Source organism: Diabrotica virgifera, chromosome 10, assembly GCF_917563875.1.
Source record: "Diabrotica virgifera virgifera chromosome 10, PGI_DIABVI_V3a".
Lineage (NCBI taxonomy): Eukaryota > Metazoa > Arthropoda > Insecta > Coleoptera > Chrysomelidae > Diabrotica > Diabrotica virgifera.
In genome coordinates, this window is record NC_065452.1 from 122,318,852 (window position 1) to 122,333,978 (window position 15,127).

Genomic DNA, 15,127 nt, shown 5'->3' on the forward strand with positions numbered 1-15,127 from the left:
CTAATTAATGATTATTTATGGCAAAAAGGGTCATGCAGATGTTATTATTTTTATACGCTACCCCAAATTAATAGAAAATATTAAAATTGGCCCATTATTAACGGAGATACTGGAAATCGCTTCTCCGCCAATTTTCAGACAAAAAGTTCATTTAAAGTGCTACGAATATCATCATTTTTTAAAATAATCTACAACTTTTATTATGTTTTTAAATGACATTGTTAAGTATTAAGGTTAATAGATGTACTCACGTACTTTTAAATGTCAATATAGATAAATAAACAAATTATGAATTCTTAAACTGGGAAAAGCTATCTCGGCCAAAAATGCTTCTAGAAAATTTTTATTTTTTTGTGGATATGTCAAAAATTACCTAGAATACGAATATCAAAAAATAATTTAAAAATTTTTAATCCCGGCGTTGTTATTAAAAAAATAATTTAAAAACAAATTATACCAATTTTCAAACGGCATTATGGAGGAGTGTTTAATTGAAATTTTGATTTGTCAGTACATTTATCAAAAAAATACATAAAAGCTAAACAAATGAGCCCTTAAAAACTTGTAGACTCTATGGGCAACAACCGCGTTTTTGTAATTGAAAAAATTGTAATTTTATATAATCTTAAATATCTCATAAACTACTCAATATTTATCAACCAATTTTTTTGTCAATTTATTGAGATATTATAGCGAGCTTTTTCTGCAAAACAAAATATTTTATAGTGCTTATTTATATTGCAAATAATTTTTTTTTGAAATTTGTTTTTCAATATTGATTTACAAATATTTAAATAAATTATGGGTCAAATTTAATTTAGCAAGTCTCATATCAAAGACTGTTTCTTCATCTTGGCAGAAAAAATTGTAAAATCCTTAATAAAAACACGAATTACCGTAGCAGTTAAAAAAGTAAATTTTGTGCAAAAATTACCAATTTTTAATTATTTAAAGAATGATCCCCTCATATGAATCATAATACTTTCTTGAAAATATCTTTTCTTTGGACCTAAACTTTGATAAAAAATTTATTCCAACCTGTACGGAATTACATTTTGATTTACATGTATTGTAATTTTATTTGATCGGTCTTACAGCGGTATAAGATGGTCAAAATTCCCCCCGCAACAATCATCCCCGCGACTTGTGATTTTGATAAAGCATATAAAAACATGCCTTCATACAACTTTTTAGCTTCACACAGTCCATAGAACCTCTTGAATAGAGAAAAGTAGCTTTTTTCGACTTTATTTTTGTGGGCGCAATTTTGCTTTAAAAAACTTGAAAAAAAATTCAATGAAATGTATTTTTTGAATACAAAACAGCCTGATTTTTTCAAATTTTTAAATTGAAAATAAGATTGAAAAGAAAAGAATTGAAAAGAAAAATAATTAAAACGTTCAATATTTTTTTAAGTTACGTTAAGAATTTTTGGCTAACTTTTAAATAGTAATTTTTTGTGTATTTTTTTTTTCGTTCTTTTCAATAGCAGAGTCAGAATTTTTAATTTCTGAGCGAAAAGGAAGAAAAAACGGAAACAAGCCGTGTTTTACCAAACTAAGCATATTTTACCAAAAAATATTAAACAGCTAAGAATAGTTTCGAAAAAATTATAAAAAAATATCTGCTTAAACATGGCCTTTACTGCTCAGAAGCATAAATGATTTTCTGTTAATCTGTGTTCTTGTTTGGGATGTTTTTTAAGTTTTACGTTTTATATTCCTTTTTTTATAGGTACGAGGTATTTTTGACTTGCTACAAGCAATATTTGTATTTGTAAAGTAGTTAAATAAATCAATCAATCAAAATCAAAAGACTTGAGAACGAACTGAATGATTGCTCCAACTTCCGTCTACACACTACGATAAAACTGTGCAGCCGCGATCGACAACGATTTATCGAATAAATTTTGTTCCTGCCTACCGATCGTGTCCTTCTTCTTCCGGATGTTGGTGATCATCAAGGCTATCATTGTTTTGTTGACTGCTCTGCGAAACAGCTCCGCGGAGGTTATCCCAAACCATTGTCGGAGGTTTTTCAACCACGAGATACGACGGCGTCCCGGTTCTCTCCTGCCAAATACTTTGCCCTGCATGACGAGTTGAAGAACTCGATATTTTTCTTCGTTCCGCATCACGTGGCCAAGGTACTCAAGCTTACGTTGTTTTACTAAATTAAGCATTTCTTTTTCTTTTGTCATGCGCTGTAGGACCTCAATGTTGGTGACATGGTCCACATAAGATATTTTTAGTATCCTCCTGTAGATCCACATCTCGAAGGCTTCAATCCGCTTTTCAGTGGCTTGCGTCAGTGTCCAGGCTTCAACTCCATACAGTAGCACCGGAAGAACGTAGCACCTCACTATCCGCATCTTTGTTACCAAACTGAGATCACTGCAGCACAGCAAGGATCTCAGCTTGATAAATGTAGACCGTGCCATTTCAATTCTGGATATAATCTCTTGAGCGTGGTCCCATTGTGAGTTGAGGGTAGTTCCGAGGTAAGTGAATCTGTCGACTCTCTGGATCTCTTCGCTATCTGCCATTAGTGCCCCGGGATCTAAATTTACACGGCTGACAACCATGAATTTAGTTTTCTTAATATTAAGGTTCAGTCCGTATGTTACGCTCACAGTTCTCACACGGTCTAGTAAGGCCTGTAGATCATTTAGGCTGGTTGCTAGTAATACAGTGTCATCGGCGTAGCGGATATTATTGATGTATTCAGCGTTCACTCGGATTCCCATCTCTAGGTTTGTGAGGGCTTCAGTAAAAATTTCCTCAGATATTGAAAAGAGTCGGCGAAAGCACACAGCCCTGCCTTACTCATCGCATGATCTTCACTTGGTCGGTCAACTGGTCTTCGACCTTGACTTGAGCACGCGTGTCCATCTACCAAAAATCTGCGTCGATTTGCGTCCACACGTTCGATAAAACTGCACCAACGAACAGCACAGTTACATCGCTACGGTAAATCGTTGTCGTGTATACCGGCCATTAGAGAGGTTCGCCAACCCACAAAGTTGGGAGTACTGCGTTGCCATGATATAAAATCAACTAAAAGTTCAAGCAGTACATAAAGGTATGTATCCATTAGGTTGGTGCTCTGTGCTCCGTGTAGCTACTCCACATAGTGGATACGTTGGTGCTCCCGCTCGGCGCTCATCCTCGGTGATTCCACCGATTTGCGGTTTATGCGAAGAGGAGCGCATGCCGTATCCATTGGAGCAGCTACACGGAGCACGGAACACCAATGTAATGGATACGTATCCTAATATTAACTATAACAATGCAACATTATAACAACTTTACACAATTTAAAGGGTTTTCACCAAGATATTTTTAGCGTCTCAATCACGTATACCTCGTAAGCAGCAATGCTGATGGAATTGTCATTTTGAAAACGTTCCGTGATGTAGCCAAAAAGGGTATTTTTTAATATAAATATACCTTTTATAAAGGTTGGAAAAGAATCCTGTGTAAAAGGTATAAAATTTTTTTTTATTAAAAATCCCTTTAAAGGGCTACATCACAACAAAACGTTTTTGATTTTTTATAAAATCATCATCAGTGTTAAGATCTAAAAATAAGTATAACCGAATTAATAAATGCAAAGTTGGTATTTAACTTTTGACTAGGGTTATAATAGCAAGTTTGTTATACTTACAAACTTGATGCTAGCTGAGCCACAAAAGAAAAATATTAGGGTAAACACCCTTTAAATATCATATTGATGCATTATAAGTGCATACTTTGAAAAATTGCCTTGTGATGGTTACATGGCAACTGGGATAATGCCCTAAGGTAATGTATATCCCAACACGTGGGATCCAAAATTTACTTGTTTACATACCGAAGACTTAATGGCAAATGAATGCAAAATGAAATGAGTGATGTTTCTGAAAGGTGTCAAAGGACAGACCGACAACGTGACGTATAAGTTACCCTGTATTACCACAGCCAGCTGATTGTAATAAAAGATTTTTTAAAAAATTTTTAACAGTAATAACAAACATCAACAAAGTTGTGGCTATAATTACATTTGAGTACTTTGATTATGAAAGATGTAGGTAGATAGAGTATAAAATGATTTTTATAATGATTTTTCATAATCAAAGTACTTAAATGTAATTATAGCCACAACTTTGTTGATGTTTGTTATTACTGTTAAAAAATTTAAAAAAAAATCTTGTATTACAATCAGCTGGCTGTGGTAATACAGGGTAACTTATACGTCACGTTGTCGGTCTGTCCTTTGACACCTTTCAGAAACATTAGTCATTTCATTTTGCATTCATTTGCCATTAAGTCATCGGTATGTAAACAAGTAAATTTTGGATCCCACGTGTTGGGATATACATTATCTTAGGGCATTATCCCAGTTGCCATGTAACCATCACAAGGCAATTTTTCAAAGTATGCACTTAAAACGCATCAATGTGATATTTAAAGGGTGTTTACCTTAATATTTTTCTTTTGTGGCTCCGCTAGCATCAAGTTTGTAAGTATAACCAACTTGCTATTATAACCCTAGTCAAAATTTAAATACCAACTTTGCATTTATTAATTCGGTTATACTTATTTTTAGATCTTAACACTGATGATGATTTTATAAAAAATCGAAAACGTTTTGTTGTGATGTAGCCCTTTAAAGGGATTATTAATAAAAAAAATGTATACCTTTTACAAAGGATTTTTTTCCAATTTTGTGATTGATGGTATACAGCCAACTACAGGAAAAACATTTCTTTTTCTTTGTGGAATTTTTATAAAGGATTTTTAATCAATTTTTCTAATTTATGGTATACAGCTGACTACAACTACAGAAAATTTTCATCCTTCGATTTTTATTCTATTTGATTTCTAATAGCCACTTTACACGATGCAAGTAATTGCGAAATTTATTGCACAAGTTCTTGCAGCAAGAACTTCTGCAATAAGTTGCAAGTAGCTTTCTGCAATAAAGTGATTACACAGTGCAAGTAATTGCATAAACTGACATGAAATGGACAGAAACTTTGACATACCATAAATTTTGGGTTATGTTGTTTTTATAAATTAAAAATGTAATTTTTTGAGTAGAGTTATCAGATATATTAGATTGAAAATGTTAGATTATAATTTGAGAAAAGTATAATATGTATTATGTATAACAAAATCAATTAATACCTAATGCAAGTATACCTATAATACATTATTCATTTACAAAAGGAAACAAGTTGTTAAATACAAAAGAAATAAAAATAGAATATAGTTTCTTTAATCCCTATGTTGCATAATTAAGGTTATCCCCCAGAATAATGTTATCTGTGAAGCGTGAAATTGGTAAAAAGTTCCTCTAGTTTTGTCAAAAATTGCTTAGTTTGAAATTTAATTTAGGATGACAGAATGTCAAAACAAACAGTGTAGCCTTAAAAGTTACTAAAAATATACCCAAATTGCAGAAAAAATTGCATGAAAAATAGGACATGTTCTATCTAGCTGCAACTTCTTGCAGCAAGAAATTGCTGCAAGAAGTTGCAGCTTTTATGTGCAATTCGCGTATGACACGATGCAATTTCTATTGCTGCAAGAAATTGTGCAATTAATTGCGCAATTAGTTGCATGGTGTAAAGTGGCTATAATAATTCTCCCGGGTCTCTTTTGAGGGAATTTCTACGAGTCTTCTGCGATTTTTTCTAGCAGGTGTCCTCTCTCGTTTATGACTCTAAGCCCACGTGCTTCGATGTACTTTGTCTTATCTCCAGCTCCCAACTTGGCATTAAAATCTCCCATAATGATGAGAACTTCCTGTCGTGGAATTTTCTGTATAATTTTGTTGATTTTCTGATAAAACTCAATTGCTTCTTCCTCTACTTTGTCTGCAGTGGGAACATAGACTTGGATGATGTTAATATTGTTGGGGTTGGAGTAACTTGTACTAACATCACTCTCTCTGATATTGACGTAAAGTTAGTAACGCATTTGACAACCTTGGGTGATACGATTAATCCGATTCCATATTCATGTGATCCATCACTTTTTCCTGAGCATCTACTATACCTTGTGATCTTTCATTTTTTTTTTCCAGAATCTGGCCATCTCATTTCTGCTATTCACATGATTTCAATATGCATTATCTTCATCTTCTGTATTGCATTGTGGGTTTTTCCTGATGTGTCATAAGGTTTTGACATTCCATGTATAGACCTTGCTATTTCTTCTGCAGTTCAATTTATTATCTTTTGGTAGATTCAAAACTGTCGTCTCCGGAAATCCGATCGGAGGACTTACTCCGGAATTTATAGTATTAAGCATTGCGATGATTGATAAACTAGGGCGTATTACTGTGGATTTTTAATGGGGCGTTTGCCCTACTTTTGCTTCTCCATCCTTATGCCGTTGACCCAATCTTTGGTTCCAACCAATGCTATACAATTTAGTTGTCCAATCCAGTCATTAGAGAAACAATCTGATGCATTTGAAGAGTATTTGTAATATATACTTCTGTTTATTCTAAAAGGTTCTCACTGACGCTTTTTAAATACGATAAGAACGCTATAAGAACCGTCTTGGGTATTATCAAAAATATTCTGCAGGAAATTCTTCTCTGTTGTATATTTTACAATATTTGGTCATAACGCATTTTTTAATTCATATTGGTAATATAGAAACATAAAGCATGAACAAGCTGCACGCAACACAATTTAAAATTGAACTTGCCAAAAATGAAATTAACAAAACAAAACACACCACAACAAATACCATATTCTAACCTCCAAAACCCTAAATTCTTTTTGAATAGGACTTGCCATGATTAGGACTTGCCCATAATATTTTAAGTCCATTCATTGACCAATATTTAAGTCCTGATTATAAGTATTTTTTTAATACGAGCACTAATCAAATATGAACCCATTTTCGTGTTAGAGTAAAATACTTTGATGAGAGAGGTGAATAGTTCTGTAGTGACAGACCATTTTGTGGTACTCTCAAGCTGCAGTTGTAAAAAGTTCTGCACCGCTCAAAAAACCAGTGATTTATGGTTAGAATAAGGCTTAAATTTGGAAAAATTCCGGGAAAGTAAGTTTCATGTATTCTTGCTTTAAACATTTTTTGATTTATGTTTCAGGTTTGAAAGTTATGCTTCTTCTGCCCAGTATCTTTCCCTGTATAATAATCAGCAGCAACGCATATAGACCAGGGCGCATCTGTAAAAATATTAGTACATTTGGACGTTGAGAGGTGACTCAAATTTTTCTACAGAAATTGCTTCAAAATAAATCAAATAATAATATTTGAGTTATCCTCCCTCTCAAAAAGGTAAAAAGGTCCGGAACATTGTTTAAATAATCAAAATGTCAAAAAATTATTTTTTTCTTGGTTTTTTGATTATAACTTTAAAAGTATTCATTTCCGAGAAAAGTTGTACTAACATAAAAGTTGCGTAATTAAATTTATTATAATACAGAATTGGTTAAAAATTTAAAAAATAGTCACCCTTGTTGCAAAATAGCAATAATTGTGAAAAAACATACAAAAACAAGTATTTGCATTTTACGTTTTTCAACCATTTATGCTACACCTAGGACCTTCATATTTCACCCTGAAAAACTCTATGATACAGTAAAACAATACTGTAAATTTCATTAAGATCGGTTTAATAGATTTTGCAAAATAAATTTTGCAATCCCGCTTTCGTAAAAAAAATTCATTTTTTCAAAATGTTACAAGACTGAAAATAAAGCAGATAGCAAGTTGAAAAATTGTTTGCGTATAGAAGTGTACTGTACCTTTTATTTGAAACTTTGCAAAATTAAAATCGATTAATACCACGGCGTCAGGAATTTTTTTAAATAAACATTAATTATTGGTGCTACGCGCACGACAGCGGATAGTTTCCTCTGATTGGGCATTCCAATGACCTTTGATAATGATTGATACATTTTAATTTTTATAACATTTCGATATATATAAATAAATTTGTTTATTGCAAAATAAAAACACATACTCTATCCTTTGAAATAACACTTTTATTAGCAAAACCTTTCTTTGTTCATATATTTTAACTTAAATAATAAAAGTTTATTATTTTTAAACATATGCAATTGTTTAAACGATATTTCACAAACAATAATAAAATTAGTTTGATTTTTGTGGAATTAAAATATTAAAATACAACAAAATATAGAGTAAGAAAATAATATATTAGATAAAGATTGGAAGAAATATTGGTGGAAATCAACTTGTGTGAATCGAACACCGCTGTCCTGCGCGTAGCACCAAAAATTATTGTTTATTTCAAAAATTTTCTGACAGTAATTAATCCATTTTAATTTTGAAAATTGCAAATGAAAGGTACATTACACTTCTATAAGCAAAAAAAAATTCAACTTGCTCTCTGCTTTATTTTCAGTCCTGTAACATTTTGAAAAAATGAATTTTTTTTGCGAAAGCTGAATTGCAAAATTTATTTTGCAAAATCTACTGAACGGATCTTAATGAAATTTACAGTATTGTTTTACTATATCATAAAGTTTTTTTGGGTGAAATATGAAGGTCCTAAGTGTAGCACAAATGGTTGAAAAACGTAAAATGCCAATATTTGTTTTTGTATGGTTTTTTCGAAATTATTGCTATTTTGCAACTAGGGCGACTATTTTTTAAATTTTTAACGAATTCTATATTGTAGGTAATTTAATTACGCAACTTTTATGTCAGTACAACTTTTCTCGAAAATGAATACTTTTAAAGTTATAATCAAAAAACGAAGAAAAAAATCGAATTTTTCCTTCAATTTTTGACATTTTGATTATTTAAACAATGTTCCGGACCATTTTGAGAGGGAGGATAACTCAAATATTATTATTTGATTTATTTTCAAGCAATTTCTGCAAAAAAATTTGAGTCACCTCTCAACGTCCATCTCAAAACGGATGCGTCCTGGACTAATATCTCACATCTCTCATGACATGACCCAGATACTGAAATATTCTTATTTTCTAATATCTCCTTTTCCTTGTTCATTATTTTTAAAACGACGTTGTTCGTAACCTTATCGACCCAACTTAATTTTAAAATTCTTCGATAAGCCCTTATCTCAAACGCTTCTATTCTGTTACTTATATCCTTTTTTAGCGTCCAAGTCTCCACTCCATATAATAACCAACAAAATATATAACACCTTAGTATTCATACTTTCAGTTGCAGACTCAGATCATTGTTGCAAAGTGATTTTCTCGTCATTGAATTTTGAACTCCTGTGTATACCTAATCGTTGTTTTCGGTCCAGCTGTCCACCTTTTGAACGAGTTCGTCCATAATCCACACCGTCTCTTGTTGTTGTGTCTTTGCAATGGTCATGATTTTCGTCTTTCTGAGTTCTTCAAGCGACTCTGCGATTACTAACGTATCATCTGCGTATCTGATGTCGTTTATAGATTCTCCGTTGATTTTAATTCCACTTAATGTTTCCTTTAGTGCTTTTTCATTCACATCTTCCCCTCATTCATAATACCCATTCCAGAATTTTGGAGCCCTGTATCAGCTGTACAGGTCCAATGGACCATATCTTTTTGGGATCGCTTGGTAGTTTTGAAAAAGTGTTTGCTTCCTCCGATGTAGTGCCTGGCAGTCATGTAAAGTCTCCATGAAACAGTCCCATTGTATGCAGGTATTCCTTGACTGGGGTATGCCCAATAAAGAAGCCTGTTATGATTAAGACAGTGGTAGGTATGTTGTGACAATTCTTTCAATTCTAAAGCCGGCTCTGGATCGACGTATTTTGTAGATAATTTTCTTTTAGCAGAGGAAAGTTAAGTCGGACCCCCATAGCTAATGTTGGTGTATCCCTTATAGTCCAGAAAGCCACTGCGCATCCGCTAGGAAAAATATTCTAATTCGGATTTTTTGCACAATCTTACTCAAAAAGGACTCCTTTTAACAAATTTGCATGTTGCCAGGACCAAAAGGTGGTCAAAAATTTTTTAAACGTTTTTTTTTTTGTTTTTTTCCTAAAATTATATTTTTTGCATGAAAAAAAGTTTTTTTAGGTTTTTTGGATCATTTCAAACAGAAAAGGTCTTTAGTGACTTTTCTCTAAAAATGATAGTTTTTGACATATCAGCGATTAAAAATTGAAAAATTGCGAAATCGGCCATTTTTAACCCTCAAACACTATGTGAAAAACTTAAAATTTTAATGTTGCCAAGGTAGGTAGTTATTCTTTAAACATCGATTGATGAAATCCCGAAGAGTTTTTTGCAATACAATATTCAAAACTTCTTTGTTTTTTAATTGCTAATCAAGCGTGCGCGACACTATTTTCCACCGACAGTATGGTGCAAATGAAAGGAATAAATTCGTTATTTCGTAAACGGACGACTTTAAGGAAAAATCCCGAAACAGGTCGATTTTTATTTTTAAGTTATGATATTGTGGCATATATGGTATACTAGTGACGTCATCCGTCTGGGCGTGATGACGTAATCGATGATTTCTTTAAATGAGAATAGGGGTCGTGTGGTAGCTCATTTGAAAGGTTCTTCAATTCTTTATTCAGTAATGTAAACATTTACAGAATTATTTTTACAGGGTGTCCTTCTACTTCTTTTTTGTCAAATAATTTAATTTAATAAAAAATTTTTGGACACCCTGTATAAATAATTATGTAAATGTTTATATTACTGAATAGAGAATTGAAGAACCATTCAAATGAGCTAGCACACGACCCCTATTCTCATTTAAAAAAATCATCGATTACATCATCACGCCCAGATGGATGACGTCACTAGTATACCATATATGCCACAATATCATAACTTAAAAATAAAAATCGACCTGTTTCTGGATTTTTCCTTAAAGTCGCCGGTTTATGAAATAACGAATTTATTCCTTTCATTTGCACCATACTGTCGGTAGAAAATAGTGTCGCGCACGCTTGATTAGCAATTAAAAAACAAAGGAGTTCTGAATATTGTATTGCAAAAAACTCTTCAGGATTTCATCAATCGATGTTTAAAGAATATCCACCTACCTTGGCAACATTGAAATTTTCAGTTTTTCACATAGTTTTTGAGGGTTAAAAATGGCCGATTTCGCAATTTTTCAATTTTTTAATCGCTTATATGTCAAAAACTATCATTTTTAGAGAAAAGTCACTAAAGACCTTTTTTGTTTGGAATGATCCAAGAAACATAAAAAAACTTTTTTCCATGCAAAAAAAATAATTTTAGGAAAAAAACAAAAAAAAACGTTTAAAAAATTTTTGACCACCTTTTGGTCCTGGCAACATGCGAATTTGATAAAAGGAGTCCTTTTTGAGTAAGATTGTGCAAAAAATCCGAATTAGAATATTTTTCCTAGCGGATGCGCAGTGGCTTTCTGGACTATTAGAGTCTCTGTAATTTCAAGGCAAACAAATCTTTATAGCATTGCTCAGTTTGAGGATAGCGCTTTTTGGCTGCACCTTTGGACACCAATTCATTGATTAATTAGTAATAGCTTAATTCTCATAGAAATCGAAAAAGGGGTAGATCGCAAACGATCCAGACGTTAGAAAGACTTACAGAATGAAACAATCAAAAATATTTCCATGGAATATGATCGAAGTAGATTAAAGATTGTATTAGTTTAGACAAAACAGGCCTGGGTATTTTAGCAGAAATACTTAAAGACCATTGTCGATTGAAAGAGCACCTGAAAAATTGAAGATACAAGAATAAAACTGTTATACAGAGACCTTCAAACTACTGCGCCCTAAGGAACACCTTTCTGCGAACATTTGAGATGATAGAAAAGGTTTTACCTAACCTAAAGTGTCTAGAAATACTAAACTTCTTGGGAGAGACGAAAAACTTCCTTTATGAGCTGTTATAATCACGGATTATCCATAAAAAAAGGCAACGAAAAGATACAAGTTTGATCTCATACATCGCAGTAGGACCCCTAAATTAGTAACACTAACAACAGTATAGTAGTGCCAGCTATCTAAGAGATTAATATTCAGCACAGCGGGGTGCTATTGTTCAAGGTGTGAAATTACATAAACAATGGATCATCTAATTTCTCTTGTTTATGAAATTCCACACCTCGAACAATAACACCTCGCTGAGCTGAATATTAATAAGTCTCTTAGATAGCTGGTAATACTGTAAGATATTGTACAATAGGTAAATCCTTTCTAAAAATATTGGTTCATATTTGATGCCCCATCGCATTAAAAAAATTCAAACATGCCCAAATTTATTGCTACTTGATAAAATTTTTTACTTACCAGTGGTAAACAGTACTATAGCCTTCAAACAGGAATATTCTGCCGAATCTACATGCAAAACTTTTAATTTTTCTACTTGTTCCTGAAAGTAAAAATACCATTATACTCTGCCACCTCATTGTTTTCCCTATGGCAAATTTTAGAGCACCATTAACTGATCTTCAAGAAATAATTTTCATATATAGTAGTACCATCTTTCTAAGAAACTCATTTACATTCAGCTCAGCGAGGTGCTATTGTTCGAGTTGTAAAATTCGGTATACAAGGGATCTATCTGTTTTATGGAATGAGCTCTTGTTTATGGAATTTCCCACCTTCAATAATAGCAGCCCGTTGAGCTGAATATTAATGAGTCTCTTAGAAATATGGTAGTACTATACGTTCGTTTTCGTGTGACTAATAATTTACTTCTACCCCTAAGCCAGGGTAGGAATCACCCCAACATTTTTTAATGACAATTGGGTTAAATAAAATATCGTTTTGAAACATTTTGCAATTCCCTATATGTATACGGGTCTAGGACGTTTCATCGCCGCCGGTTCATCGCCGCCGTTTCGATGCCGCCAGTTCATCGCCGGCCGATTCATCGCCGGCCGATTCATCGCCGGCCGATTCATCGCCGGCCGATTCATCGCCGGCCGATTCATCGCCGGCCGGTTCATCGCCGGCCGGTTCATCGCCAGTCAGTTAATCGTTAACTGATATATTTCCGAATTTTCTACCAATTTTCGACAGTTACTTTATTATTTATTTTTAGTATTAATTAGGAATTCTAGGAAATGCGAGATATGATCATTTCCGTTGTCATACTTAATCTTTTAATAGACTTTTAAACTTTTATAATATAAAATATAATTTAACATTACAAATTTAATATTATTTAGTATCAAATTAAGGGGAAGTAGAAATTGAACAGTAAATTAATATAATAACATTTTTTATCTTTTTATTTGTCATTTGAACTGAATTTTACGTCGTGTCGTGTCATCTCCCATAATACAAAATCAACTGACTAACTGGCAAACTGGGGATGAAACGGCCGGCGATGAAACGGACGGCGATGAAATGGACTGGCGATGAACCGGCGGCATCGAAACGGCGGCGATGAACCGGCGGCGATGAAACGTCCCATTCCGATGTATACAATAGTCGTTACATTTTTAAATTCGCTCCAACACTTTATTTTATTAAACGCTTTTCTTTAGTTCAATAGTTTGCGTCAAATCTTTAGACGTTAATTTGACTGCCTTTTCTCCAATTCAAATGAATGAACATTTGCAGACATATGCATTCGCGGGAACAATACACGAATAGTCAATAATTTTTTTTAAGTTTATTAATTGTTTAAATAAAAAAACGATTTTAATGGAAAATGCTTAAATTCTCTTGTTTTTTACAATGTAAAAACTTGAAACTTTTACGGATTGTAGCTAATGATATGAACTATACATAATTTTACTTTTTACGTTAAATGTTTACGTTATGCTTCATAAATAAACAATACACTATCAAATTTTGAACGCTCATATATTTGTTGATATAAAAATCGGCGCTTATTCGTGTCAAATTTCAATACGATACGAAATAAAACTTCAACCAAAACTCGAATTAAAAAAATTCGTGTTTTTATCGTAGTCTTAGAAAAACCACCGGTAGAGACGTTTTGTGCTACAATTAACATTAGAATTCGTTTTGGCGTATTAATTAAAGGCTTTTCTTTAGCTCAATCGTTTGGGTCAAATTCTTAGATGTTATTTGACTGCTTTTTCTTCAATGCAAATGACTGAAAATTTGCAGACAAATGCATTCGCGGGAACAATACACGAATAGTCAATAAAATTGTTTTTATGTTTATTAATAATAATTGTTTAAATAAAAAAACGATTTTATCGGAAAATGCTTAAACTCTCTTGTTTTTTACAATGAAGAAACTTGAAACTTTTACAGATTGTAGCTAATTATATGAACTATAAATAATTTCACTTGTTACGTTAATTGTTTACATTATGCTTCATAAATAAACAATAAAGTTTCAAATTTTTTGCCGATTCGAACTACTTTGTATGTTAGTACATTATATATTTTGTTCATATTTTAATAAACATGACGATATATTTTAATGTTTGAAGTGTAAGACTAAAATGTAAAAAATAAAAGAATATGAAAAATTTTTTTTAAGAAACGCTTTTCTTTAGTTGTGTGATAGAAGCGTGTGGCGAAAACCGTTTATTCGATGAAGACGCGCCACGCTTTTCTTTGACGAATGTGTTAGATTTTTTACAATTTTTTTTTAATTTTTTGCTTTTTAGTTGATTTTTTTATAATACTTTTAATTTTAGTCACTCGTAAAAGCGTTTCTTAAAATTTTTTTTTTCATATTTTTATAAAAAAAAATACATTTTAAATTCAATATTTTTAGCTCGTACTTATTTCTTAGTTGACCAAATGGTGAAACTGATTACCTTCGGCGTCCATATAATGATAAAGGTTTGTTAGAAACGTTCTTCCAAATTCCGAAGTATTTGCGGAGTGATTCGTAGGCATTCGTTGACAATTCGAAGACGTAAATGTTCTAGAGATATTCTATAGATTATATTTTCTATGTCCCCACAAAAAATCCAAGGGAGACAAATCTAGTGACCCAGGAGGCCATTCGGGCTGCCTCTCCTCCCAATCCAATGCCATGGAAAATTTTGTGCAAAATATTGAAGAACAAGTAAATTATAATACGGAGGAGCATACTCAAAGACCACAAAAACTAAATGTATGGTCGAGTATAATGGGTAATCAGTTACTTATGCCGTTTTTAGACAGGCAAATTTAACAGACGATAATTATAAGATTGGAAAGAAGGCAGAATTATACCAATATTTAA

General features: G+C 32.5%; 1 protein-coding gene across 4 annotated transcripts in view; it reads right to left on the reverse strand.

Moving 5' to 3' along the window:
• Nucleotides 1–15,127, reverse strand: part of LOC114333023 (steroid receptor seven-up, isoforms B/C) — a 347,066-nt gene that overhangs the window by 2,337 nt on the left and 329,602 nt on the right. For all 4 annotated transcript variants that reach the window (XM_050663346.1, XM_050663347.1, XM_050663348.1 and 1 more), the window contains one exon: nt 12,253–12,334. In XM_050663346.1, the coding sequence (XP_050519303.1) occupies nt 12,253–12,334 (82 nt within the window). The remainder of the gene's footprint in view (nt 1–12,252; nt 12,335–15,127) is intronic.